This window comes from Halichoerus grypus, chromosome 5, assembly GCF_964656455.1.
Source record: "Halichoerus grypus chromosome 5, mHalGry1.hap1.1, whole genome shotgun sequence".
Taxonomy (NCBI): domain Eukaryota; kingdom Metazoa; phylum Chordata; class Mammalia; order Carnivora; family Phocidae; genus Halichoerus; species Halichoerus grypus.
Window position 1 is genome coordinate 600,980 of NC_135716.1, and position 27,544 is coordinate 628,523.

A 27,544-nucleotide genomic window follows, 5' to 3' on the forward strand; every position below is an offset into this window, starting at 1 on the left:
CCCGGCTGCCCTGCCCCCCACGGATAGGCTAGGTCCTTGCACGCCCAAGCCACCTGCTGAGGAGCCAATGGCTTTATTGGAAACGGGAGTGGGGGGTACAGCCGCTTGCCCCTCCGCCCCCCCCAGTGGCCTCCAGCGGCCTCCTCCAGAAGGGCAGGCGTTCGACTCGTGGCAGGGGCGCCGGCAGCTCCCCGCTCCGTCTCGGGCAGGGGGCCCCTCAGGGCCCCGTCTTGGGGTTCAGGCCCAGGCCCGTGCTGCTCGTAGGGGCGGCGCCGCTGTGGGAGCCTCAGGAGAACTTCCCCAGGCGGCCCAGCGTCTCGGCGGCCTTCGTGCGCACCAGGGGGGCTGGGTCCTTGAGCAGCAGCTGGAGCGCTGGGGGGCAGGGGGCCGCTGCCACGGACTGCCTGAGCCCGGGGCCCCTGCCAACACCCCGCCACCCAGCCTCAGCTCGCGCTGCGCCCATCCTCTCCCGGTGCACCGCGCCTGGGGGGCCGGGACCCCATGGTGCACCCCCCCTCCCGCCCTGTGCGGGGGCCACCCGCCCACCGCCCTCCTAAGACAGGCCTCTGCCGGGAGCGCCTGGGAGCCAACGGAAAGATAGTTTTTCCTTTTTTAGTGTTTTTTAAGCTCTTTTGGAACAGTTAAGAAGTTTCCGTGAATTACTAGAGACGATGAGGTCACCAGTGACAGGGGAAAAATCCTTGAAATCCAGGAAAATCACTTAGTCCCCCCGGTGCCCACAGGTCAGTGAGGCCCCATGCAGCCCGACAGGTTGGGGGGTGGGGGCGGGGACGTGCCCGGGGCTCACCTGTCGTGAGCTGCTCCAGGTCCACCTGTGGCCGGTGCTCGGCCTCCACGTGCAGCACCAGGAACCCTGTGGGCAGGGGCGGGGTCAGGGGCGGGGGCGGGGGCGGGGTCCAGCGCAGGTAGGAGGGCCCGAGGGGCGCCGCTCACCCGTGAGCATGGGGGCGGCAGCGCGGACATCCTCCCAGCTGCTCTTGAAGTAGAACAGGCTGGTGCTCACCAGGCGGCCCAGCAGGTCTGGGAAGTGGTGCATCTGCAGAGAGGCCGTGAGCCCGGGCGCCCCCCCCGCCCCCCCGCCCCCCAGGCTGCGGGCCTCACCAGGAGCTTGCAGGTGCTGTTGAGGAACTCTCCGAAGTGCAGGCCCCGCCCCTCCTGGAGGTGCTGCTGCAGGGCGGCCACCAGCGGCTCACACTTGAGGTTGGGGCCGCTCATGCGCAGGGCGAACCTGCAGGCCTGTGGGACATGCGGTGAGCCCCTCGTGCTTGAGCCGGGCCTGGCCCGCCCGCCCCCTGCTGGAGACTCACGCTGGTCACGGGGGCCTGGGGGTCCCGCAGGTGCAGCAGCAGGGGCACCAGCCCGCCCACCACCTGCTCCAGGAACGCGTCCGCACAGCCCCCGTGGCAGGCCTTGTTCAGGTGCCCGAAGAGGCGGATGGAGGCGGAACGGAGCTCCATCTTCTCCTGACGGGTGGGGGGGGGGGGCGTGTCAGCCAGTGCGGCCTCGGGCCCCTTCCCTACGCCACCCTCCTCGTCCCTGTGTCATGGGCACCTGCCCTCCCTGGCACAGGCACCTGGGGAGGGAAGGAAAGAGCCCTCACGAGACTGGGGCGGTGCCAGGAGGGCGCTGGGGGCAGCTCCAGGCAAGGACCCCAGCCCCGCACTCCAGAGGGTCTGCGGGGGGCGGGGGGGCAGGGGTGATGCAGAGCCTCTGGGGCCCAGGGAGCAGGGTAGAGCCGGGGCTTAAGGCTCGGGGAGGGGGGTGCGGTCAGGCCTCTCGGTGCCCCCGTGCCCTGGCCAGCCTACGCTGTCGAAGAAGGGCCGGATACGGATGGCGACGTGCAGCAGCACGGGGCGCAGGTCCTGGGGCTCCGCCAGGTCCAACAGCCTTGCAAGGCCCACCATGGCCTCCAGGGCCACCAGGCTGTGGGGGTCGTCCCTGTCGTCCAGCCCGCCAATCACAGCCGTCAGGAGCTGGGGGCCATGGGCCCGCACCTGGGGGGGGCGCGCACTCAGCTGTGTCCCCAGGGCGCGGAGCCCTCCCCCCATGGTGCCGCCCACTGGGCCACGCCCGTGCCCACCGCCCACACAGCGCTCCTGGCCGTGCCCCCCGGGGCCAGCCCGCTCACCTTGTCCGGGGAGCCAGAAGCAATGTTGGCCAGGCCTCGGAGCACCAGCCGCCGCACGCTGGCGCACGGGTCCTTCTGCCGGGCCGCCAGGCTGTCCAGCAGCGGCTCCAGGAGCAGGAGGTCATCCGCAACGCTGCTGCTGAGCAGCTGGAGGCAGAGGAGCTGTGACCGCCCCCTGCCTCTGACCCCAGGGGCCTGTCCCCACCCTGGCCCAGTCGGACGTGGCAGAGGCCCTGTTCTCTCCGACTCCTGACCCTGGCCACGTTTTGGGCAGGTTTTTGGCACTGTCAGCCACAGGGGGCTACCAAGGGAGGCTTGGGGCCCAGGCGGAGGGCCCGTCCCCGCGGAGGGCCCGTCCCCGCGGAGGGCCCAGCCGAGGCCTCCCCCCACTGGGCGTCCCCCACCCCCACGCCCCGCAGCAGGCCACTACCTCGGCCAGGAATGCCGTGGAGGTGACCCGCTGGATCTCATACACGCTGCTCTGTGTGCACACGAGCTCCTTCATCACCAGGGGCAGCCGGGGGCCGGCAAACTTGGCCATGGCGCTAGGGAAGGGAGCCAGCCGCACAGTGTGAGTGCTGGGGCCTCGGGCTGCCCCGCAGCCCCCCCAAGCCAACTCCCACATGGGCGTGAGGGCTGCCCCTGCCTCCCATCTGGCTGCCAAGCCCTCCTCGGTCACCTCACCAGGCCTCCAAAAAGGCCCCCGCCCCCTGCCCCCAAATCGGCAACACAGCCGGACCCCACAGCCGCCTCCGGTAGCCTCCCCACTTCCACGCGCCCAGGGGAGGTCCCGGCCGGGGGCTCGCTCCTCACGCCGGGCCCGCCGGCTCCCACGTGCCCCAAACGTTGCCCGAACTGAACCTGGCCAGCCGGGCGACCCCCTCCTCGTGCCCCGCCGAGGTCCCGAGCAGCCGCCAGCCTCCCTCCAGCTCCATGCGCTGCACCACCTCCTCGCTGCCGCCCCGGAGCAGCATGGCCTGCAGGGCGTCCACGGCAGAGCTGCGGGGACACACGGGCGTGGCTCCGGGGGCCGCGTGCACGTGCACAGGCTCGTCCTTGGGGGGCTGCCTGGCCCGTGCCCTGCCAGCAGCACCCTCCGGGGGCCCTCGGGCTCTCTCCTCTCAAGCTGGGCACCACCAGCGGCTTTGGACCCTCTGGCCAGCCCTCCCCCCACGAGGGGCCGGTGGGGGCTCGCTGCAGGCGGAGTCCCCAAGGCCCCACAGCACTGTTAGGGTAACAACCTACAGGTATTTCACTTGCCTCGAAGACCTCCATTTAATTAAAATAAGAAAAGAAAAAAAAGGAACATAGAAAGTTGTCCAAAAAAGCGAAGCCAAAGGCAGGTCAGGGTCTGACTTGTGTGGGGCCTTTGGACGAGCGGCAGGGGGACCCGATGTGGGCGGCTGGTGGAGCAGGGTCCCAGGGTCCAGGCCCCCGAGAGCGGTGGGCCCCCATGCAGCCTGTTCTGCACCTCGGAAGCCCCCGCTCACGTGGGCACAGCCATACCCTCCCCGGGAGACCCCAGAGCCCAGGGAAGGGATGGCAGATGGGGCTCTGGCGGGTGAGGAAGACACCCCCCCTGCCCAGGGGCCAGGGTGGGGCCAGGAGCTGGGGCAGCTGGTGGGGCGCGTGCAGCGCCCTCTACAGGCTCCAGCACGGGTGGGACGGCAGGTGCGGCCGTGCCCGCCGCCCTCCCCCAGCCCTGCAGGCGCCTGCTTCTCCTGTCTCCCTTGCAGGAGGGGCCGGAGGCGCCAGGGCCCAGCTGGGATTTAGCATCTGCCTCTCCCCCAGCTCAGGCAGAAGCATTCGGGGCTGTGAGGGGGCGGGACCCCACAGGCCTGGCTCTCGGGGGACAGCAAGCATCGGCCCGGCACCCGGCAGAACCTCAGCAAAGCCTGGGGCCCGAAGCGCGCCCACCAGGGCTGAGAGACCACACGGGGGGCCCTGGGCCACAGCACCTCTGCCCTGGCGCTGATCTCCCCCCGTGTGGCCACCTCACACGAGACCCCGCCCTGGGGCAGCGCATGTGACCCAGCCAGGTCCCGGCCTCAGCGCTGGCGTGCTCCGCCGGCGGCAGGTGCTCTACTTGTGACCAAGACGGCTCGTTTAGGGCCGTTTCTGGCGTTAGGACAAGTCTGACGTGCGGAGATGCAGGTGTGACCGAGAAGCACGTCACGGTTTAGACAAGGGTGCCTCCCTGGCCTGTCCCCCCTGCTGCCCAGGATTCTTACAGACGTGGCCTTTCCTGTGGTCTGACTTCTAGACCCGCCCCTGGCCCTGCACACGTCTCAGCTCAGGGGTGGCAGCCGGGGACCCTTGGTGGGGTTTTGGGGCCTGTAGGCCTACAGCTCCCAGGCCATGGAAGGGAGTCAGCGTGCAAGGCCCAGGGCCGGTCCGGTGGCATCTGCCAGTCCATGCACATTTTCCGCGTGGTCTGTGCAGGACCAGGCGACTCTGGAGAGCGGCCTCTGCCAGACGGTGTGAGTGGTGGCTCCGCGGTGGGGAGGGGGCGGGCGGATGCTGTCCGTCCCCCACCGAGGGCCGCTTCTGACCCCGCGGGCCTGCAACGCCTGGGGAGGCAGCCTGAGCTCATCGTCACTCGGGCTTCCTCTGTCGCCCTGTGGCCCCGGGCAGTTGTCTGGAGCCCTGAGGTGCCTCCACGGCAGGCCCAGGAATGAGCAGAGACCAGGACGGGCAGGCCGATGCCTCAGCTGCCGAAGCTCTGCCTACCAGCTCCCCTCAAGCACCGCCCCAGGACCCAGGGCCCACTTGGCAGAGACCACAAGGATCCAGACCCCAGCAGGAGCTGCGAGGGAGGGTGGCTGCACCGGCCGGCGCTGTGGGGCTGGGGCCGAGCCCTCCCCGCTCGGCTGGGGGTCTGCCCGCCTCCAGGAAACCTCTGTCTGAAGGTGCGGCCCTGATGGGGTGGAGGACGCGGGGCTGTAGGTGGGGGCTCACCCCACGCCCCACCTGCACCCCACTCACTCACCACAGCTCCATCTTCAAAAGGAGGCAGGACTGGACCTACCTGAGTGTCGCACGAGCCCCCGCAGGCCTGCTGGAAGCCAGCACCCCCCACGGAGAGGAGCTGCCTCCCCCCCCGGCCCCCATCCCAGACCTGCTGGAGGAAGTGAGAAGGGGAGCTGCGCCCCCCGCGCGACCTGGGGCATCATCAAGGGGGGAGGTGCCAGCGCCCCAGGCACGAAGTGGCTCCTGAGCCAAGCCCCCAGCGCCTGGCCCGCCCCTCCTGTCCTGTCCCGTCCCGTCCTGTCCTGTCCCTCGCCGCCGGGAGGGTGCCGGGCAGCCTCGCACACGCACACACGCAGCGGTGCCGGGGGCAGCAGGCGAGGACCCGGTTACCTGCAGGGCTCGAGGCTCCTGGGGGCCGGAGCGGAGCCCGCGCTCCTTCTCTCCTTGGCCTGCAGCGTCCGCGGCAGCACGACGCCCACCGTGCAGCCGACCCGCAGCAGGAGCGCCGTGAACAGCTGTGGGTAGAGTTCAAGCACCGCGGGCCCGGACGCCAGCACGCTCATGACCTCATACAGCGCACACGTGGCCTGGGGACAGGGGCCGCTTCAGGCTCACCCCTCCCCCGGGGGCCGGCCGTGGTGAAGGCTGGGCCCTGCACCCCAAAACCGGGCCAGCCCGCAGCCCCTGCTGGCATGCACCCCGCGTGCATGGAGATCTCGGCCCCGGGGAGGGCTGGGCACAGACGGGACCGCGGCCGCAGCCCGGCTTGGCCATCGGGGCGGGAGGCTAGGAGGCCGGCACAAGGGCAGTGTGACCCCCCTGGGGACAGGCCTCCCACCATCTGCGCTCGGTTCCACAGCAGGAGGAGGAGGAAATTCTCACAGCTGCTTTACTGCTGGAAACGTTGCCAAGCCAGGCTTACTTTTTTCCGCAGGATGAAACGGAGTCGTTTCCCTTGGGGACCAACACCTGTGGGGCCTTTACGAGCCGGGCTCCAAGCGGGGCTGGCTCCGGCACCCCCGTGAGCTGCCAGGTGCCTGAGGGGTGGCGCCCAGGCCACCGGAGGGCTCCTCCCACCAGCAGCAACCCGGCCCCTCACCCGGCCTGCGCAGCAAGCAGGGGGAAGGCTGCGTGGGGCCCCACTCACCGCAAGGGGCAGCACCGTGGCCACGCGGCCCGGAGAGCTGCTAAGCAGGAAGGCCCGGGTCTCCTTGAACGGCACGTCCCTGCTCATCTTCTCCAGGAGCAGCCCCAGGACCTGCGTGGTGAGGCCGGGCTCCACGGCCAGCGCCCGCCACAGGGTACAGGCGTGGCTGGAGTGGGGTGGAAGGCCAGTCACCTCCAGGCCACCGCCGGCGCCACGCCACGTCCCCGGACGCGCCCACGAGCCTCTGAAACAGCACCCTGACCTCGCATCCCAAAGAACCCGCCCCTGCCCCCGGGGGCCTGGGAGCCGAGTGGCCAGCAACAGAGGGCAGGCGGAACCGTCGCGGCCTGCACACGGGCCCTGGGCCCCTGGGAGCCGCCAGAAGCACACGGCCAGAGCGAACCGTGCGAACCAGGCCCTGTGAGCGCGACCCGCTTTTTTTTTTTTAAAGATTTTATTTATTTATTTGACAGAGACACAGCGAGAGAGGGAACACAAGCAGGGGGAGGGGGAGAGGGAGAAGCAGGCTCTGATGAGCTGGGAACATGACCTGAGCCGCCAGGCGCCCGCGACCCCGCTTCATGTGCTCGCGGAGAAGCGACATGCTTCAGACATCTAGTGGGAACTGGAGATCCTAAGAGTCGATAAGCAGCTGTGAAAGCAGCTGCAACCCTTCAGAAAGGAGACCGGGGATCTGGGGCCACCTCAGCGCACCTGCGCGCACGACCAAGGGGACAGTGACAGGAAGAAGTCCTCTCGAACTCAGCGCAAGAGCCGTGAGGGACGGAAAGGTGAAGCAGGGGATGGAGAGGCCCCAAGAGGAAGAGGCTGGGAAGTGTGCGGGACTGACGACAGACGCCCATGGACTCAAGCGGCCCAGCAGCTAGCGGGCCCCAGCCCCCCGCCTGCCTTTCAGAACTCGCAGGAGCCCGGAGACAGCGACGTGTCACCTTCCGCGCACGGAAGGACCTGCCGAACTAGAATCCCGACTCTAGGGAACATGCAAGGAGAGCACCCAGGTGAATGGTGGAGCCTGCAGACCCTCACCGAGGACACTCCGGGGGACTGACTGCAGCTGAAGGGAAGTGACACATGCCACGGCGCCGCCCCGAGCAGCGCGGTGTGGGGGCCCAGCAGGAGGTGAGGATGTGCCGCGTTGATGGGGACACGGGGGAGGCACGGGGCCTGGCTGCTGGGGAGCCCCATCCACCGTCCACCTGCACCCAGGCCGGGGAACCACACACTTCTGACCCCGGACACGTGGCCTCCGTGGACCCGTCGCTCTGCCCTTGTTGAGCAAAAGCGACCAGAGACACCGACGTGGAAGCAAACGGGCGCGCCGTGTTCCAATAACTTTGCTTACGGACAGATTTTAATTACGCATGATTTTCACGACTCAAGAAGTATTACTGTTTTCTTTCCTAACCACTTGTAAGTTTAAAGCCCATCGTGAGCTCACAGTTTGGACAAAAACAGGTGGCCGGCCGGATCTGGCCCGCGGCTGCAGCGTGCAGACCCCTGGGCTGGGACGGTTTCGCTCCTGGGCATAAACAGGGGTGGGAGCTGCCTGCGGTGACCCCGCAGCGTGTGCACCCCCGACAGAGCGCTTCGTCAAGGAAGCCACAAGACTGCCGGGTGACCCCTTCTACACTGATTCTATTATCGGAGTTCAAGATGGAGCGAAGCGCACGTCTGGTGACCGCAGTCAGATGGTGGGACACCAGGGAGTTTCAAGCAAGGGGCACATGGGCACTACTGGGGGGTGGACACCTTCCCTGCCCCCATCTGGGGCCTCCGTGAAAGGAGAAGCAAAGGGATGAGCGGAGAGCCAAGCGGTGGGTGCACACGGGCGCGGCGCTCCTGACGGGCCGCCGGCCACAGCCAGACCCTTCCGCGTCCGTGAGGAGGGGCGGGGGGAGCCCCACGTGCCAAGGCCCAGGCCGCCCGAAGGGAGGTGCTCGTGAGCCGGGCTCTGCGCACACGGGGTCACTCTCAGGGCAGCTGCTAGAAGAACAGAAACAGCGGGTACGACTTCCGAACTGATTCAGGGGAAAATAAATTCATAAAAAAGGCCCTGATAAGCTCAAAAGAGACAAGAAAGATCAAGAAAGAAGAGGGGAGACAGAGAAGTCCCAGGCGGGGGCTGGACTCCCGCCACAGCAGCGGTGAAATGCAGCCATTTACGCCGGAAGGCCAGGTGGACAAAGAAAGGTCGGTGGGGACAGGACGTTAGAAGATACACCCTGATGCCAGAGGCGCCCGCGGGGTAGAGCGGCGTCCTGACCAGGCGCACACCCAGCAACGCACCTCCAAGAGCCTCAGCGAAGACACAGCCGACGCGAGGCAGGGAGAGGAGCGTGCACGGTGCAGACGGACGGCACCTGCCGGCCGGGGCAGGGGGCTGCGCGGACCACCCCACGGGGCAGGCGAGGAGCCCAGCATGGGAGGTCAGAGACCTCGCCCAACAGCGACGGCGGGCCCAGGGCACAGGCCTCGGGCAGAGAGAGACCCTCTCCTCTGAGGGTTGCTGGCAGAAACTCAGGCGCTGGGAGTGCAAGCGGGGGACGCTTCCCCAGCGGAGGAGGGGGTCTGCTCACACACGACGGCGCGTGCCCCGCAGAGGGCAAGCTGGGGCACAGAATGCAGGAGGGGGCTAGCAACAGGCGGGACGCTCAGGTCCTGTGTCTGGGCCGGGCCTCGGCTTGGAGCCCCAGCAGCAGGAGCCCCATCCCGCCCCCCGGCAGGCCGGCAGGTGCCGCGTACCTGTCGAAGGGCAGCGGGCTGCCCAGGAGGCTGGCCACCACGGCGGCGCAGTGCTGGGACGCCAGCAGGTACACGCTGTCCCGTGCGGCCTGCAGGACGTACTCCTCCCGCGTCTCCTGCAGCTTTGAGCGGAGCACGCTCACGATCTCGGGCACCTGCGGGCAAGGGGCCACAGAGGTCAGGCCCCGGGCACACACCCACACCCAGAGCCATTCCAGCGCCACCAGAGCATGGGGGCCTGGGGAGGGCGGCTGGCTGTGAGCCCCACTCGCCGGGGTCGTGGGGAGGGAAACCCCACAGATCAATGCTGGCCACCAGACCAAAGGGAGAAGGCGAGAGGCTGGCGCCCCCGGGCGGAGACGCCGTGGTCCTGGCCCGAGGACCGAGATTCCACGTGGGAAGCGACAGCACCCAAGAGGCCCGCCAGGGGTGGAGGGGGCACGACGTGCGCACGGGGCAGTGGTCTGGGGGGCACGCAGAGCACGGGAGGCGGCGGCCAGTGGGGTGCGCACGGAGGCCACCAGCCCCTGCGGGGCCCTCACCCCCCCGGGGAAGGGAAACCCAGCCTCTGGCCCCTGGGACGGCACACACAGCCGCCCTCGCCCGGCGAGGAGGAGGTAAGCGGTGCGCCGGGGCAGGGAGGACCAGGAAGCGGACACTGGTTCTTGGGCCATGGCTGGGCAGGGCGGGCAGGCTGCTGTCGTCCCAGAAGCCAGAGGGGCCATCGGGTACAAGAAGGGGCGGGCAGAGTGCGACTGCAGGCAGCCTGTGCCTCGGGCCCACCCTAGTCGTATTCTGGGCATGGCGTCACTGTGGGTCCCTGGGCCCACGGGGAGGGGGTGCCGGCTCCCAGCACCACGATCCGCGGCTGCCGGAGCCAGTCTGAGAGGACAGCAGACCAGACAGCTGCAGGCACACAGTCCCCTGGACGGGGGCAGCTGGCAGACCGTGCGCGCTGCCACCCCCTGGACGCCCGGGTGGCAGGAGTCGCAGGAAGGGCCTGGCCACGGCTCTGACGGTGGAACGTTCCAGGCCAGGCCCACGCCTGCTTGTGCGGTGGAGCATCTTGCAATGGCATGTTGGGGACAAGGCTGGGGAGAGGGCGTGGGAGGCCATGTGCCCGGGTCGGGGGGGGGCACAGGTCCCTACCTGGGCCGCGGGGGGCGGGGGGGTGTCATTGCCATTTCTCAAAGGACTTGTGGGTACAGAAAGTGGATTAGCCAGCCTGTGAAGCGGCACACTCACGCCAGGGTCGTCCTCCCACTGACCTGGCCCTCTCTGCCTCCTACGCCCCACCAGCTGGGGCCCCCCGCCCAGCCCCCGCCCCAGGTCCGCGGGAGCCGCCAGTTGCCACAGGAAACCGCGTCCTCTACACGCCGGCCGAGGGGAGTTCTGGCAGTGAGGACGGCGGTGAGGACGTGTTGAGCCAGGAGCGGTGTTTCCCACACCCGCTGGGTGCAATCACGTCCACAGGACCTCCCGTCCGAGCTCACTGCTGAACACGCTCCGGTCTCCCGGGCTCTTGGCCCGGACACGCGCCTCGCACATGCTCTCGGCTGCGACTGTGGCTGTCAGTCCACCTGACCTTTGCATCCCTCCCACGGTCATGTTGGCGAGTCTGGCGGCTTCGGGGCGGGCTCTCCAGCACACGGGAGCAAGCTGCTTCTCTTCCTTTGCTCACTTTGGATGTTGGTTCTCTGCTCGTCAGAGGTATTTCCTTCGAATTGTTTCAGTGGGTTTATCTACCTTCTCTGATGTTTTCCTTGGTTCTACATATTTTGTTCAGCAGCTAGAGTCCTGGAGTACATGGCGGCAGGTCCCGGGGTGGGGCTGGGGAGACTCCCAGCCTGGGGTTGGCACCGGTGAGCCGGGCCTGTCCTGTCCCAGGATGGGGGGTCAGCGTTCCGATGGCCCACCATGTGGGGCTTGGCCTGCACGCCCTATACCTTCCAGGCTGTTCCTGTCTCACCTTTACCAGCCCCACGCCTTCTTGCGCTCTCCTGCTCCGTGGTTTCTTCACACAGAGCCCACCCGCTGTGTGTGCAACTCAGTGGTCTTTACGGTGTTCACAGGGTTGTGCAACCATCACCACCATCCATCTGAGAACATTTCCATCACCCCCCAAAGAAACCTCATATCCTTAGCCACCCCTCCCCACCCCTGGCGGCCACCAGCCCACCGTCTGTCCGTCCCCGTGGACTCGCCTGTTGTGGACGCCAGAGCAATGGACTCACACACCATGTGGCCTTTGGTGACTCGTTTCTTTCATCTTGCACCACGTTTTCAGGGTTCATCCACATGTCATGTGTTTCAGGGCTTCACTCCTCTCGGTTTGCCGAATCGTCGTTCGGTGTATGGGTAGGACACATTTTATTTATCTGTTTATTGACAGACGTTTGGGTTGTGTCCATTATTTGGCCATTATGGATAACACTGCTGTGAGCGTCTAGAGTCTTCGTGTGGACGTCTGTTTCCACCTCTCTTGGCAAAGGCCTTGCAGAAGAGCCGCCGGGCCACGGGTGACTCTACCGCCGCATCGGCATTGCCGCTAGCCCCATGTCGTGTGAGTCCAGTCTGTCCTGTTCCCTTGGCTTCCCCTGCACATTCCCTGCGACCCAGAGACGGCCCTTCTCCGACTTCTACCACCACGAGGTTAGGAGCCTGCGGATGGCGCCCCGTCAAAACCGTTAGGAAGTACCACCTCACACCCAGCAGGATGGCTAGTGTCAAAACCCCCAAGGACAGATAACAAGAGTTGGTGGAGATGTGGAGAAACTGGGGCCCGTGTGCACTCTCGGTGGGAGTGCAAACTAGCCACTGTGCGAAACAGCCTGGCAGCTCCTCAGAAAATTAATAGAGCTACTGTATGACCCAGTAACCCCACTACTGGGTATTCACCCCAAGAACATGAAGCAAGATCACAGAGAAACACCTATACACGCACGCTCACTGCATTACCTGCAACAGCCAAGAGGTGGAAGCAACTCGAGTGTCCCCGGACGGATGAGCGGGCAAACAGAATGCAGCCTGTGTGTGCACGCACCAGGAACACCGGCGGCCGCTGCTTCCAGTGTGGTCCACCTGCCTCACTCACACAGGGCCTAGGGCACCTTCCTACCACTCAAATCCTGGGGAGCCCCGCTGAATGCAGAATAAAATCCAAACCTTCACCCAGCAAACCCCATCATAGCTGTGCCCTCTTCCCCCACTCCTGCCGCAGCTCTCCGCCCAAGTCCAGACTCTGCCAACACCTCCACGCCCACTGCAGCCCTGCAGCCCTGTGCCGAGTGCCGGACGAGGTGTCACCACACAGCTCCCTTGTCACATGGCCCTGCGCAGTGCTCTTTCATCTTCTCCATCAACAAATTCCTGTTCGTTCCTGAGAAGGTGTTTGTGATATATGCGTACGCATACGTGTATGTCTACCTCCAACGGAGAACTCATATTCAGAACATATAAAGTACTACCACAATCAATAAGAAAAGCACAGACAACCCAGAAGAAACACGGGCAGAACACTGGTGTCTTTTTTTTTTTAAAGATCCCATTAATTTATCTGACAGGGAGAGAGAGACAGTGAGAGAGCGGACACAAGCAGGCGGAGTGGGGGAGGGAGAAGCAGGCTTCCCGCTGAGCAGAGAGCCCGATGCGGGGCTCGATCCCAGGACCCTGGGACCATGGCCTGAGCCGAAGGCAGACGCTTAATGACTGAGCCACCCAGGCGCCCCAGAACACTGGTGTCTTCATGAAGGAGGACACCTGAGTAGCCAGTAAACACGTACAAATGTGTTCAACTTCATCGGCCAGCAGAGAAGTGCAAACTGAACTCTTCCGTGAAGCCCTGACACACCCAGCAGAAAGGGCAGGAATCACAGTGCTGACGACGAGGGGGCACACCAGAGCCCTCCTGCTGCTGGCGGGAGGTGAGCTGTCCCCTGCCTGGAAGGCCACCTGGGACATCTACACACGGGCCTCTCCTGCAGGCCCAGGTCCTTCCACCGGTATGTCCCCAACAGACACGCACCCTTATGTCCGAAGGACCTGGACTCTGACAGTTCGTGTCAAGACAGCCCAGACTGGGAACTGAGGCCGGCGGATGAATGAACCACAGTGCACGCGCAGGAGGGAGTGAGGTGTGACTGAACGAGGCAACAACACGCACGACCTCACATGTTAGCACTGGGAGGCGCTGCACACAAGGGCACGGTGGGTGATTTCATCCCTGGAAGGCTGTGCTCTGTGCTGCTGGGAGACGATGACACCCTGTGGGGTGTCGGCGTGGGGACCAGAGGCTCAGGAACTGGTGGGATGCTCTGCTCGTGCACCTCTGGGGGGACTCCCAGGGCCGTGTACAAGTTCTCTGCTCGTATGCTTTCCAGGCATACGACAGGGCAGGCAGTCCAGCACCCCCGGGCCCTGGGAGCCTGCCTCAGACCTACAAGACCTGTCTGTCGATCCACACGGTGGACACAGAGCTGCTGCCAATGCACATTTGGGAGCTGCGTAGACAGCCACCTGAGCTCCCGCCAAGAGGACGCAGAGGTGACAGGGTGAACGTGCGGGCGTAAGGGAGCGGGCGGCACCTGAGCGTCCTGGGCATGACCTCTCTGGGCCAGCCGGCTGCGGGACTCTCCGGTACTGGGGCAGAGCGCCCAGCCAGTGCCCACTCACCAAAGGGCTCCCTACACCTTACCCCTGCATCTTCCCTTTCCTTCCCCCTCCCCCTCAATTTCTCAGCAGTTACTTGTACCCAATTCTAATTGTCTTCAATCAGAGGAGAAAAACTTGTCCTTAATGAGGCCCGCAGGGCAAGGGGACGGGAGCAGAGACAGCAGGAGCCCCAACGTACGCAGCCCCGCCCCGCAGGCCCCGCCCACACCGTGGCTCGACCCCGCCCCGCAGGCCCCGCCCACACCGTGGCCCGACCCGCCCTCAGGCCCCGCCCATACTGTGGCCCCGCCCACCCGCGCCCCGCCCCCTCACCTTCTCCAGGAGCATGTTGCCTCGCTCCTTCAGCAGGCAGTTGATCATGACCGTGGCGGCCCGAGAACAGTTCTTGTCGGGGTCTCCCAGCCCCTCAAACATGGTCAGCAAGAGGCTGATGAGTTGCTCTGGCGGGAGGCGCTTGGCAATGATCTAGGAGGACGGCTGTGTCAGAGGAACTGAGAGGGTGGGGGCCAGCGCGCTCCCAGACACAACACCCCCGGGTGTGGGGCTGCCCGGAGGGCTTGCCCCACTTCCGCCCGCCTACGCCCCTCCTCCAGCCTTCCTCGCCCTGTCCGGGGCGCCAGGGTGGGGTGGTGGCTCACACCGGAGCCTCGTCCGCACTGAAGCCCGGCCAGGCTGCGGACACGGCCCCCAGGGCCTACCTGACCCCGGCCCCTGGAAGGTGGTCCGAGCGCCCTGCGGGAGGCCCCTCCTGACGGGTGGGGGCGGGGGGAGGCCGCAGCGGCTCCGGAGCTCTCCAGACCAGGCTCAAGGGCAGAGGGTAGCACAGCCCACCCAACAGTGCCCTCGTCGCCCTCTCGGCCCAGCAGAGCCCCCGTTCAAGTGGAGAAGCAGCACCCAGGCTGGAGGAGGTCACCAAACCACACACACTGCCACGCGCAGAAAGGTGGCTGGACATCCTCCAGGTCTCACCCCAGCCACACACACCCTTGCCACTCCACCTGGACTGGCCTAGGGCTGGGTCTTCGCCTCCCACCGTCTGAGTAAGACCCTCCCTTCTTCCTCCTGTAGGGGAGCCAGCCTCCGGACCCCGAGGGCCATTTCCAGACACCAAATGGAAGACGAGACCTGCCCTGGCATGGGGACTCATGGGGGAGGCTGGGGCGGCTTTCTCAGCTCCTTGGAGTCGCCGCTGAGCTCCTGAGCACACCCCTGCTGCTGGGCCTCAGAGGGTAGACCCCAGGGAGAGGGAAGCAGTGCTGGCCAGAGGCGGTGCCGGACAGCTCACTGTCTGAATGACACCTGCCTCTGTGCCCAGTCTCGGCGCCGTGCCCACTAGCCCCACGCTGCCCCCGCCAGCACCCTGCCGAGCCCAGGACATGCAAGGTACTGCCTGCTCGGAGAGCCCCTCTCTGCCCCCCCAGTGCTGGCCGCTCCCGTCCTTTGTGGCTGCTCCCACAGGTACCTGGGCTATGCTGTGGCAGCTGTGGAAGAGGATGGCAGGGTCGGGGTGCGCGAGTCCTTCTTTGAGGGTGAGGAGCCGCTCAACCGCATCATCCCGGTAGTCGCGGGAGAAGCCTTCAGAGGCAGGATGCAGAGTGGAGCTGGGCAGGCACTTCCCCGGCCCCCAAGGCCCAGCCTCGGCCCCTCGCCCCTCCGGCACCTCTGCCCAGCCAGGGCTCACCCTCGTAGCCCAGGTGCAGGTAGAGCAGGGCGTACACGCAGCTTACAGCCTCCTGGCGGGTGGCAGGCCACAGGTCCGCACAGCGAGGGGAGAAGAGGCCTATGAGGACGCCCAGGTTGTGGAAGGGCACCAGGGCCTGGAGAGGCAGAGGGGGAGGGTCCTGCAGAGACACTCGGGGGGTAGCCAGAGAGGGGGCCCGGGACCCTGCGGATGCCAGGGGTGGGCAGGGACCACCTGGACCACCTGGACCCAGATATGGGCAGGAATGTGGCCAGTACAGCCCCTTGGTGAGCTCCTCCCCACCCCCACCCCCGGAGGAGGAGGGGTCCTCAGAGGAGGAGGGCCAGGTAAGTAGGTGTGTGCAGACAGAGGGACGATCAGGAGATAAAGGGGGAGTCCCCACAAGATAGCAGAGGGGGGCAGGGCTCTGCTGATCCTGGCTGATAGCTGTGGGGAGTTCTCTTCCCTAGCAAGCAGGTCCCCTGTCAGGTGAGGGGCTGCAAGAGATTCCCTTTCATCCTAGCTGGGTCCCGGTCTTCACCCCTCAGATACAGAGCCTTGCCCACTCTGCTCTAAGCAAATGGCCTTGCCTGCCCTGGGCCTCGTGACATCACTTACACACCCCTCGGCCTCCTGCCCCCGCCCCCCCGCAGGCCCTGCCCATGCACAGGCTTAAGAAAGCGCAGGACTCTGCCTGAGAGCCCCTCATCCCAGCTGCCAACTGAAGTGAGTATCCAGTAGAGGGAGGCCGGCATGCTGGGCAGAGCACCTCGGGGGGCCAGCTGCAGTTCCTCCCAGCGAGGTCACACATCTGTCACCTCATGGTGACAAGGGTGAACTCTAGCTGGACTGGGATTGTGTGAAAAGCAGGCCATGGAAGAATCTGAGCGGGAAAAGCCCACCTAGGCACACACAGCAGATCTGGCCAGGTAAAGAATGAAAGTTTGGGTGTGTTAACAAACACACACAAGAGAAACAACCACAAGAAACATCCTCAGTAAAACAGACGCTCCCAGGACACGATCAGAAGTAACTAGCAGTGAAACTCTATCTAAAGACCGGGAGCCGCTGTGTGCGCCTCGTTCTGGAAGCACTAGGACAGGAGGGGCTCAGAGACACAGGTACTGGGGGAAAAGAGCAGAATTATCAGCATCTGTAAACGACACAACTATGTGTCTGAAAGCACAAGAGCATTAACTAAAACTCATCAGAAATAACAAAAGAATCCTATAAACGACCTCACGGCTAAGTATCCACAAGTCCACACTTTTTTTTTTTTTAATTTTTATTTTAAAGATTTTATTTATTTATTTGACAGAGAGATAGAGAACACAAGTAGGCAGAGAAGCAGGCAGAGGGAGAGGGAGAAGCAGGCTCCCCGCAGAGCAGGGAGCCCGATGCGGGACTCGATCCCAGGACCCTGGGATCATGACCTGAGCCGAAGGCAGCCGCTTAACCGACTGAGCCACCCAGGCGCCCCCACAAGTCCACACTTCTCATACATCCTGACAATAAGCAATTAGTAAATACGGCTGCAGAAACAGTTACGCTGAAAAGCAACAAAACCTCTCGAACCAGCCTGTGTGGCCGTGTGCAGACACGGGCCGTGCATCTGAGGGGCCTGGATGGAAAGACCCATTATTAAAAGATGCTCTTGGGGGGGCGCCTGGGTGGCTCAGTCGTTAAGCGTCTGCCTTCACCTCGGGTCATGATCCCAGGGTCCTGGGATCGAGCCCCACATCAGGCTCCCCGCTCCGCGGGAAGCCTGCTTCTCCCTCTCCCACTCCCCATGCTTGTGTTCCCTCTCTCGCTGTGTCTCTCTCTGTCAAATAAATAAATAAAATCTTTAAAAAAAAAAAAAAAAGATGCTCTTGGGGGCACCTGCGTGGCTCAGTTGTTAAGCGTCTGCCTTCGGCTCAGGTCATGATCCCAGGGTCCTGGGATCGAGCCCCGCATCGGGCTCCCTGCTCAGCGGGAAGCCTGCTTCTCCCTCTCCCGCTGCCCCTGCTCGTGTTCTCACTTGCTCTGCCCTCTCCCTTTCAAATAAATAAGTTTAAAATCTTTAAAAAAAAAAAATAAAAGATGCTATTGCCCAACAAATTAATCCGTCAATTCCATGCAATTCCTACCAAAATCCAAAATCACAACAGGAATATTTTAGGACTGTGTCAAATTTATCCTAAAATCACCTAGACTGATGCCCTTGTAAGAACCACCATGAAACTGAGAAAGTGTAGCAAGAGCTCCTTCACCCCAGCAAATATTAAAATGCATAATAATGTGCACTTCTTAGAACAAGCCCCTGCCCATCCACTCCGGCCACTCTGCAATATCTGGCTTTTCCACGGTATTCCGTGTGTTCAGGGTCCCCCTGCCTTTGCCCAAAGTGCTGCTTCTGCCTCGAGCGCCCTCACCCTCTCTTACCCCAGTCCCCATCACTCTTCCCCTCGTGTAGGGGACACACCACCCATCATGTCAGCGAGTGCACGGGCTCCCGAGGACAAGGATGACCGTCAGACTGAGCGGCCAGCCCCGAGGGGTCTTCTGTCCACGGTCCCAGAAAGAGGACGGTGGGACTTGTGGAACATGGGATGAGCCCAGGGCAACCGCCAGAGGGCCAGGAGGCTGGTAGGGTGCTCTGGGACATGGGGGCCACAGCCAGCAGTCCCCAAGCCAAGGGACCCAGGCACAGGGCCGCCGCGGGGCACTCACGCTGACGTGCAGGTGCTCCAGGAAGTCCTGCAGCAGACAGGCACTCAGGCCAAGTGCCCGCAGCCTCTCGTGGCCCCGTGGGGACTTGATCCACGGGCTCAGGTGCTGGGGAAGAGGGGGCCTCACATAGGTACCAGCTCAGGCGTTAGCCTGGGAAGCAGGAGCTTGTGCGACGCGGGCAGGTCAGCATCCCCGCCGGCCAGCCTCCCCGGCTGTGAGGGCCAGTGGGTCAGGTCGGAGCAGGTCACCCGCTCCGACCTAGGACAGAGCTATCCACAGACGTGGCCGCCCTAGGTGGACCCAGAGTGAGCCAGGCCCAGAGAGGGACAGGCTTAGAAGCAGGTCAGTCCCACCCCTGCAACTGCTAGGAAGGGCAGCGAGGGGGGCAGCTTGGCTACTGCCTGCCCACTCTGCCATCCGGACAGCCCTGGACGGTCAGGAACTCCCACCTGGGGTGCCTGCAGGCTCTCTCCATCCCAGTGCCGCGCAGTGGAGGGGAGGGGAGTATAGGCTCCCATCTGGGCTCAGCCCATCTGCACACCTGCCCAGGAAGGAGGGGGTGCTGCCCCCCAACTCACAGACCCTCCCCCCACCCCCACCACACACTTGCAGAGAGCACCAAACTCCCCAGTGCCCCCGTGGCAGGGAGAGCCAGGAGAAGCAGGCAGGGGGCCGGCTGCCAGGTGGGGCGCCCCCCCACCTCGTGCCCCCACCCCCAGGGCAGTGCACACTCACTGCACACCTCCACCATGATTTGCAGGCCCTGGGGGGTCATGTTTCGCCGAAGGAGGCTCGTCAGCAGTTCCTCAAGGGTGTGCATGGTGTCCAGGTACAGGGACTAGAAGAGAGGGGTCGCCAGCCACACCAGTGAGCCTGCCCCCCAGCCCCCGCGGCCTGCCCGCTGCCCCCCATGGATGCAGGGCAATACCTCCTGGTGGGCACCCTCCCCCTGGGGCTCGGGCGGCACAGGCAGGACACTGTGCAGACAGCTGCGGATCATGTCCACCTGCACCTGCTCATCCAGCGCTGGCTCCAGGGGGCTGAACCCAGAGTTAAGGTCCCCAGGTCTTTCCAGCCCCACGCACGCCACACCCCTCGTCCAGAGAGCACATGAGCAGACAGCCCCCCCAGAGGCTCCCCCTCACACCCGGAGAAAAGGATACACCAGGTAAGTGCAGGCGAGCATGGCCTTCTTCCGAATGGGTGTTCTCAGGGAGTCCTGCGGCTCTGCCTTGATGAACTCCTGCGGGGGGCCCGTCCCGTGACTCAGCCCTGGGCCGAAGCACCTGCTTTCCCCGGGTCAGCCATCTGCCTGGCGCTGGCTTGGGGTGCTGTGCTGACTGGGTGCTGGGGTCCCTCGCGGCACGTGCCCCAGCCCTCCCGAGGCCCGCCTCCCCTGTGTGTGGCAGTGCCGTCGGGGCCACCCTCGGAGCCGGCAGGCCCTGGCCAGCGCTCACCATCATCTGAGCCACCAGCTCCGCCTTCCGGGAGAAGTGGAAGGAGCTGGCCTGTGCGCTGCTGCAGATGGCCTGGCTGGCCATGCACACGCTCTGGACGAGACACAGCTTCAGGGCCGGGTCCTGCAAGCACACCGGGCTGCAGGAGGCCGCCCATGCCCACGCCCATGCCCACAGCACGGCTCCGCCCCGACGTGGTGGCCGCCGCCTCTCCGCCCACGGGGCTGAACCCAGAACGGGTGGCCGCCCGCACTGACAGAGGCCGGACCACATGGCCTCCCCTCAGTCCGCAGCCGCACACGCTCCTCCCTGAGGGACTCTCAGGGGGCCTGGGACGGCGCCCCTGCGGCCCCCAGCTCTCTGCCTGGCCAGGGCAGACGGCGTGCTCTGCGTCCCCTGCACCCTGCCGTGGCTGGAGCGGTCTGTCAAGGTGGGAGGAGAAGGCAGTGCGCCCGAGAAGAGCCCTAGCAGAGCGGGGCTGACCCCTGCCTGTCCCACCAACTCGGCCTCTGGGGGTGCTCAGGAAAGGGGGTGCAGGGTGCTGTCCTGGGGACACGAAGGGCCAGAAAAAGAGACAACTATGAGAATATCCTGCCCCCCTGCCAACCCCAGGAGACCCGAGAGGGTCTGCTCTTCAAGGGAAAAGCCTGGCTGCTCCTAGGGAGGTGTGACCACGTTAGTGCCAGAGATCCCTAAGAGGCGGCATGTTAGTGAGGCCAGAGGGCCTGACAGTCATCACTGGCTTTAGAACTCACCGAGAGGTGAGCCCCGTGAGCATCAGGGAGCAGAGCCCCAGCCCGAGGGCCTGCCACCCAGCCGCTCAGAAGTCCATCCTTCTGTCCACCCGCCATCGGGGCCCAGGCCAGAGCACTAGCTCCTGGGCCCCCATCCTGGCCGCAAGCGGAGGGCCGCTGCTCCCAGGTGAGTGGGGACGGGCCCTGGTGCGATGCTCCAGAAAGCCATCCCCGTGGACTGGGAGCAGGGAGCCCCGGGGCCTGTCCCCCTGGCTTCTGCCCCTGAAGCTCACGGCCAGCACAGCCCAGAGAAGAGAGAAAAGGCATAGTCCCCACTTAACTCCTACACACTGTACCTTGGTCTCTACCTTTATTCCCAGAACCTGAACAACAAAAGTGACAGGAATTAACACATGCGACCCTGGCGGCAGCCCCCTCCAGCACCCCCGCACAGGCGGCGTGCCGGGCGCCCACCTTGGTGCTGAAGTACTGGAATATATTCCGGAGGATGTCCGACTCCACCTTGGCCAGCACCAGCTCCCGGGGGGCCTGTGCCGCCACGTGGCCGTAACACAGGATCAGGGTGCTCTTCAGCTTTTCCACCTCGTTCTCACTTCGGTCCTGAGAGGCCAGAGGAGTTGGCAGGGCCTCAGTCAGAGTACATTCCATGCCCCCCAACAGAGTCCCCAAGTCCCTCTGGAAGAAGGGCAGAGCTGGTCAGCAACGTCTGAGGCATCACCGAAGGGGTGGACGGTGCCACCTGACCCCAGAGAGAGTCCCTCCGGCGGGGACAGCAGAACAGGCCAGGCAGGCCAGGCTCGGGCCTGCTGGGGACCATGTGGCAGAAGGGAAAGGACCGAGTCGGGGACCATGCAGAAGGGAGAGTGGGATGAGAGGCAACAGAAGGGCCGGAGGCAGGGTCCCCGTCTCTCTGGTGGCTGCACTGCAGCCCCTCCATCCTCGGACCCCCGCGGATTCTGAAATTACAACAAGCACCGGGAGACAGAAAAGCTGGCCCCAAGGGCTGCCACGGAGGCGGCGGTCTGTGCCTCCTGAGTCACGCTCCCCAGGAATGCAGCCGCCACTGGCCCCGGGGGCAGAGGACACACAGGCAGCAGGAGGACAGGCCCATCAGAGCCCACGGCTAGCAGAGGGCTGCCTGCTCCTTGGTACCAGCTGGGGGGGTGCCCCCCACACCGGCCCCACCCACAAGGAAGTGTGGACCACCCCCAACCTGCAGGGGACCCTGAGCCCAGGGAACTCTGGAACGCCCAGCCCCAGGGCCACAATCACGGCACCAAGGCCAAGACACAAGCACAGGCCAGTCCCGCCCCAGGTGCCCCCCTAGCTGTCGCCCCGACCCCTGTACCTTGAAAATGTTGAAAATGCCGGTGGATTTTCTGAACACATCCGACCTCATGAAGTTCTCCAGCTGGGCCAGGACATCATCCAGGTGAGAGATGGCACAGATCCCAAAGCAACAGGCGAGGCCCTAGGGAGGCACACGGGTGCGCTCACGCCTGGGCCAGGGCAGGGATGGAAAGGAACACCCGGCACACACATCCTTGCACACACAGGCACCGTGCACGCGCCGAGTGCCTGCGGGGGCGGAGAGGCCTCCCGGGGGGGCGGCAGCCACCTCGCGCTCAGCCTCCTCCTGGTGTCTGGCTGTCTCCAGCAGCTCCTGCAGCTGCTTCCTCACCACGTCCTTGCTCGAGGCGGCACCCAGCGTGGTTCCGATGCATTTATACAGGAAGTTCTGCAACAGAGCCGAGGAACACGGCTGTGCCTGAGGCCCGGGTGCGGGAGCGCCAACCGGACGTGGCAGGGGCTGCCGGGAGCCCACGCCAGTGGCCACTGCAAAGACCAGGTGAGTTCTGGGCAGCGTCTTGAGGAGCGGGAGGTGGGGACAACGGGCTCGTGCCTGTCCCAGCCGTCAGCCACCAGGCGGACGCTCTGTCAGGCCCACAGGCCACCAGAGACAGATTCGGGCAGAAAGTGCCCCAGAGTCAAGGCATAGGAAGCGGGGAGCCTAGGACCACACCCAGGACCCCTCCTCCCGGGGCACCCCCCCTGCGCACCTTCTCCCGGGGCTCCGCGTCGTAGCAGGACAGCTGTCTGCACATCTCCAGGCTCAGCTGGCAGGTCCACGTGTTGTCAGACGCAACAGCCAGAGTGTCCCGAAGGAACTGCGGGCAGGGGCTACGGCAGTGAGGGGCCTGAGGGGCCGGAGCGCAGCCTTCATCGGGCTGGCTGGGGAGGGAACTGGGGCCCGAAGGAACTGTGGGCAGGGGCCATGGCAGTGAGGGGCCGGGAGTGCGCCCTTCACCGGGCCGGCTGGGGAGGGCAGAGTGTCCCGAAGGAACTGTGGGCAGGGGCCATGGCAGTGAGGGGCCGGGAGTGCGCCCTTCACCAGGCCGGCTGGGGAGGGAACTGGGGCCCGAAGACGTCACACGCAGTGACCTCGGGGTGGTCGTGTGCCGTCTGCAGACGACCTTCGAGCCTCGGCAGGGCACACCCTGGGCGGCCAAACGCGCAATGGGCCAGGCAGGAGGCAGGACAGAAGGCTCCCGGGCTGGAGAAGCTCAGAGCCCCTGTAACACGGTGGCCCTGTCTCGGCAGCGTGTGCAGTGTGCGAGGGCGGGAGACAGTCCTCACCCCAGAGACACCCACCTGCCGCCCCGCTCCGCCCCCAGCCACACTGCAAGGTCAAGGCGGGCATCACGACCCTAGAGGTGCCCACTAGCATGTCCTGCCCTGAGCTGTCCCGACCCACGACAGCCCTGCACGCCCAACACAGGCCACACCCTCGGTCTCCTCGTTCTCACCGCCAGGAGCTTCTCCTCCCACTCCTTCTGGGACAGGGTTTCCTCAGTACGTTCTGAAATGACCAGTCACGTGGTCAGCCTGGCCCGTCCCGGCAAGTAGGAGTGGCATTCAGAGACCCAGGCCTAGGTCCCTGCCCAGCGCCTTCCAGATAGGCCGCGCCCTGTGTTCGGGACAGGCGGCTCCCACAGCCCAGACGCTCCTGGGTGACACCCAGCAGGGACACCTTTCCAGCCCCATGTCCTTGAAACTTAGGGGAGGCCGTTTCCTCCAACTTAAAAAACTCTGGTCCCCAAAAGCCAACCTGGACGCAAACTGGCAAACATGGGGTCAGAGGGGGAGGAGGGCCACCCACGTCCCTGTGGCTCACCGTCCAGATGCTCCAGCAGCAGGGGAATGGCGGTCGCCCAGCGCTGCCCCAGTGAAGGGTGAATGCTGTGACGCAGGACGTCCAAGAGGCGCAGCGCGGCAGCCCCGCGGCCGTCCCCCAGGTAGGGGTTGGAGGACACAGTCTGACGGAGTACAGGTGGGAGCTCCAGGCACTCCAGGGGCCACCACGCCCCACGTGAGCCCCGAGAGGCTGCCCGACGGCGGGAGGTGGGGGGGCTCTGAGACACAGCTCCCCCAAAACCCCACGGGGAGCACCGGACTGGCCCCTCTGCGAGACAGCATGAGGCAGGGACACAGGGACCAAGGGCGAGCCCACTCCCCCCGACTCCCTCAGTGTGCTGTGCTGGTTCGGGGCGGGGGGCACAGCCACCACAGCACGCGGAGTGTGATGCTCACCAGAAGTCTCGTGGTTAGGGCGTAGGGCGAAGGGAGGGTCACTGGAAAGGAGGCGGTAGAAATTCTCAGGGGGCTGCCTGCCCACAGAGCCCCGGCCCCTGACTGCCCCCTGGGGTGGGGTGGGGTGGGGTGGAGTCGGGGGGCGGGGCTGCTGGCGGGAAGAGGCCGGGTTCAAGGGTGAGCTCCAAGGGCGAGCTCCGGGGTGAGGATGACATGGTGGGGGGCAGGGCGCACCGTTGCTGTCGTACTGGATGAGGAAGGCATCGGCCCCCACCTCCTGCCTCTTCTGGGCCAGGTGCACCAGGCTCTTGCAGAGCGGGGTGAGCGCCCCGGTGAAGCGCACGGGTGTGAGGAACTCGAGCAGGTAGGGCCAGAGGACCTGGAGGCAGAGCCGTGGTCTGTGTAGCACCTCGGGAGTGCAGGCTGCAGGGGCAAACACAGCCAGGAGCTCCCCCCAGGCACCACAGGGGCTCGGGGAGGTTCGGGGAGGTGGCCCGGAGAGCACCCCTGCCCCTGCGGCTTGCCCACCACTGGGTTCAACAGTCCCTGGGCCACAAGGTCAGGAGGGCAGTGGTCAGTCAGGTGCCGGGGCGCTGGCTACGGGGCGGGCGCACACACTCACGTCGCTCATCCTGTCCACGGTGGTGCTGACCAGGTAGAGGGTGCTGATGCTGATGGCCCGCACACTGTCCGTTGCGAGGTCCTCGCTGTCGGGGCCCAGCTTCCGAGGCTGGGGGGGGGGGGAGCAGGGGCAGGCCATGCATGGGGCTGCACCGCTCTGCTCTCCAAGGCTGCTCGGCTGTGGGCTCGGGGCCGTGAGGACCCAGCCTGTATGCGAACAGGGCAGACCCTGCGCAGCCTCCACAGCGGATGCCATGTCGCCCACCACGGGCAGGTAACACACTCTGCACTAAAAGTGCCCAAGGAAACCAGACCAGCTGGCTTAGTTCCAGTCTCCAGAACGACAGAGACAGTGAGCTTTCCCTACCAGCCACAGACTCTGTAAGAAACCACTTTATCCTTGACTGCGGCCCTGTGCCGTCCGTAGACATGGGACGGCCTGGTGGAAATGACAGTCACCTGGGAAAACCCCCATTTTCTTCCAAGAACAGGCTACAGCTTCTGCAGCCTGAGTCAGCTGACAGTTTCTCGGGAGAGAGAGCGTCCACAGCCCGGCTCCCTAGGAAGGTTCCTTGCAAGAAAATGACCTGTTTGCTACATGTTCTGTCTGAGCCTCCCATTCATGCTTTGAAATACCAAAAAGCAAACACTGAACAACAAAGAGAAATGGCCAAAATGCAATGACTGTAGGAGACCCACGGCTTCTCCCTTAGAGATCAAAGGTCAAGTAGAGAAAATAGGGATGTTTAGGCCTTGAGTAACAAGTTTTAAAGCATGCTCTAAAAACATAGCCAGAACTTCATCCCAAACAAACATGAACAACTTAGAAAGCCTGACCATCTATTAGGTCAAGAAAAATATCTCAACAAACATTTTTTTAAATGATTTTATTTATTTAAGTCATGTCTGCACCCAGCGTGGGGCTTGAACCCACAACCCTGACATTAAGAGTTGCATGCTCCACCGACTAAGCCAGCCAGGCACCCCTCTCAACAAACTCTTAACAGCAGGAATAAACCTGGCCAGATTCACAATAGACAATACAGTAAAATTATAAGCCCGCAATGGCCATGAAAAACTATTCACCTAGAAAAATTTTAATATCCTAAAAGAAATCTTCAACCCCCCCAATACTGGGAACTAATAGACTAAAACAGAGATCTTGATTCTCTCCAGTGTATGCCCAACAGCCCCAAAGTGGCTGTGAAAATGCAGAGGCCAAAATGGGCCAAAGCAGCAGGGGACCCAGCCTCCCAAGGCCTGTGGGAACAGCGCCAAGCTGGGCCCCTTACCGAGGGCTGAGGGCCGCAACAGCCGTTTCAGAGGCAAGGTGGCAGCATTCACTCACTCTGGCTAAACTCCAGTGTTGCAACCTAAACACAGAGTTCCAGGTGGGGACATATAGCTCTGAGCTGACCTGGGCAGGCAGGGTGGCTCTGTGGGCCTGAGAGACCGGGCCCAGGGCAGGCTCAAGGCCATGACATCGAGACCACCCAGTCACGCCTGTGTTTATGCCATCTACCTTGCTCTCCCTCAAGAAGAAACTTGGATTTGCTTAGTAACTTTTTCAATAGAAAAGCCCCAAAGAGAGCCAAGTATCTGTTCTGCCTCTCTCTTCTGAGTCTTGGGAGCTAATGAGTGAAGCACTAAAGATGTAGAGGCCCCAGCGCAGAAACAAGAGAGGTGCTCAGCCCACAGACTGAGACCCACACACCCACCCACGCACCCCGCCCCCCCAGCTGGGGTTGTGCAGGTTCTGATGACCACGCTGCCTCACAGAAGGCCGATGGCTCCTGAGCTCCAGAGCGGATAGGTGGGGGGCACCCTCTTACCTCCATCTCGGGGGGCAGTGCACACTGCTGCACAATGTACTCCACCATCGCCTCTCCTCCAGGCTGTTCCAGGTAGCCATGGTGGGCCATGGCGCTGATCACCTGCACCACGGCCCGCTTCACCTGCCCAGGACCAACGGAGGTCAGACAGGGGCCTCAGAGGAAGAGTCCCGGATGGAGCCACGACAGTCCAGTTGGGAGACAGGAATCTTGCCCTTCCCTCCCGTACACCCACTTTGTACCACACGCACCTGTGCCTGCACCTGTGTACCTACACCCACCCATCTACACCTGTATCTGCACCTGTGCCTGCACCTGTGTGTACCTACACCTGCACCCCAGCTACACCTGTATCTGCACCTGTGCCTGCACCTGTGTGTACCTACACCCGCACCCCACCTACACCTGTATCTGCACCTGTGCCTGCACCTGTGTGTACCTACACCCGCACCCCATCTACACCTGCATCTGCACCTGTGTCTGCACCTGTGTGTACCTACACCCACCCATCTACACCTGTATCTGCACCTGTGCCTGCACCTGTGTACCTACACCCACCCATCTACACCTGTATCTGCACCTGTGCCTGCACCTGTGTGTACCTACACCTGCACCCCAGCTACACCTGTATCTGCACCTGTGCCTGCACCTGTGTGTACCTACACCCGCACCCCAGCTACACCTGTATCTGCACCTGTGCCTGCACCTGTGTGTACCTACACCCGCACCCCATCTACACCTGTATCTGCACCTGTGCCTGCACCTGTGTACCTACACCCACCCATCTACACCTGTATCTGCACCTGTGCCTGCACCTGTGTGTACCTACACCTGCACCCCAGCTACACCTGTATCTGCACCTGTGCCTGCACCTGTGTGTACCTACACCCGCACCCCATCTACACCTGCATCTGCACCTGTGTCTGCACCTGTGTGTACCTACACCCACCCATCTACACCTGTATCTGCACCTGTGCCTGCACCTGTGTGTACCTACACCTGCACCCCACCTACACCTGCATCTGCACCTGTGCCTGCACCTGTGTGTACCTACACCCACCCATCTACACCTGTATGTGCACCTGTGCCTGCACCTGTGTGTACCTACACCCGCACCCCACCTACACCTGCATCTGCACCTGTGCCTGCACCTGTGTGTACCTACACCCGCACCCCAGCTACACCTGCATCTGCA

General features: G+C 64.1%; 1 protein-coding gene across 17 annotated transcripts in view; it reads right to left on the reverse strand.

Moving 5' to 3' along the window:
* Window positions 1-57: 57 nt before the first annotated feature.
* MROH1 (maestro heat like repeat family member 1) overlaps window positions 58-27,544 on the reverse strand; it is a 70,053-nt gene continuing 42,566 nt past the window's right edge. For 13 of the 17 annotated variants that reach the window (XM_078071874.1, XM_078071862.1, XM_078071868.1 and 10 more), the window contains 31 exons: window positions 26,350-26,472; window positions 24,519-24,626; window positions 24,131-24,275; window positions 23,897-23,937; window positions 23,481-23,622; window positions 23,113-23,165; window positions 22,366-22,473; window positions 21,924-22,043; window positions 21,654-21,776; window positions 20,759-20,905; window positions 20,641-20,667; window positions 19,551-19,673; window positions 19,257-19,336; window positions 19,022-19,133; window positions 18,836-18,931; window positions 18,094-18,198; window positions 15,382-15,517; window positions 15,163-15,275; window positions 14,013-14,165; window positions 9,030-9,184; window positions 6,267-6,432; window positions 5,510-5,706; window positions 3,011-3,148; window positions 2,580-2,694; window positions 2,150-2,296; window positions 1,827-2,015; window positions 1,329-1,484; window positions 1,123-1,257; window positions 955-1,057; window positions 809-874; window positions 58-419 (listed from right to left, as the gene is read on the reverse strand). In XM_078071874.1, the coding sequence (XP_077928000.1) occupies window positions 238-419; window positions 809-874; window positions 955-1,057; window positions 1,123-1,257; window positions 1,329-1,484; window positions 1,827-2,015; window positions 2,150-2,296; window positions 2,580-2,694; window positions 3,011-3,148; window positions 5,510-5,706; window positions 6,267-6,432; window positions 9,030-9,184; window positions 14,013-14,165; window positions 15,163-15,275; window positions 15,382-15,517; window positions 18,094-18,198; window positions 18,836-18,931; window positions 19,022-19,133; window positions 19,257-19,336; window positions 19,551-19,673; window positions 20,641-20,667; window positions 20,759-20,905; window positions 21,654-21,776; window positions 21,924-22,043; window positions 22,366-22,473; window positions 23,113-23,165; window positions 23,481-23,622; window positions 23,897-23,937; window positions 24,131-24,275; window positions 24,519-24,626; window positions 26,350-26,472 (3,804 nt within the window). In that variant the 3' untranslated portion in view covers window positions 58-237. Of the gene's footprint in view, window positions 420-804; window positions 875-954; window positions 1,058-1,122; window positions 1,258-1,328; window positions 1,485-1,826; window positions 2,016-2,149; window positions 2,297-2,579; window positions 2,695-3,010; window positions 3,149-5,509; window positions 5,707-6,266; window positions 6,433-9,029; window positions 9,185-14,012; window positions 14,166-15,162; window positions 15,276-15,381; window positions 15,518-18,093; window positions 18,199-18,835; window positions 18,932-19,021; window positions 19,134-19,256; window positions 19,337-19,550; window positions 19,674-20,640; window positions 20,668-20,758; window positions 20,906-21,653; window positions 21,777-21,923; window positions 22,044-22,365; window positions 22,474-23,112; window positions 23,166-23,480; window positions 23,623-23,896; window positions 23,938-24,130; window positions 24,276-24,518; window positions 24,627-26,349; window positions 26,473-27,544 lie in introns of those variants that run through there. The other 4 variants (XM_036105613.2, XM_036105614.2, XM_078071873.1 and 1 more) reach the window with 4 other exon arrangements.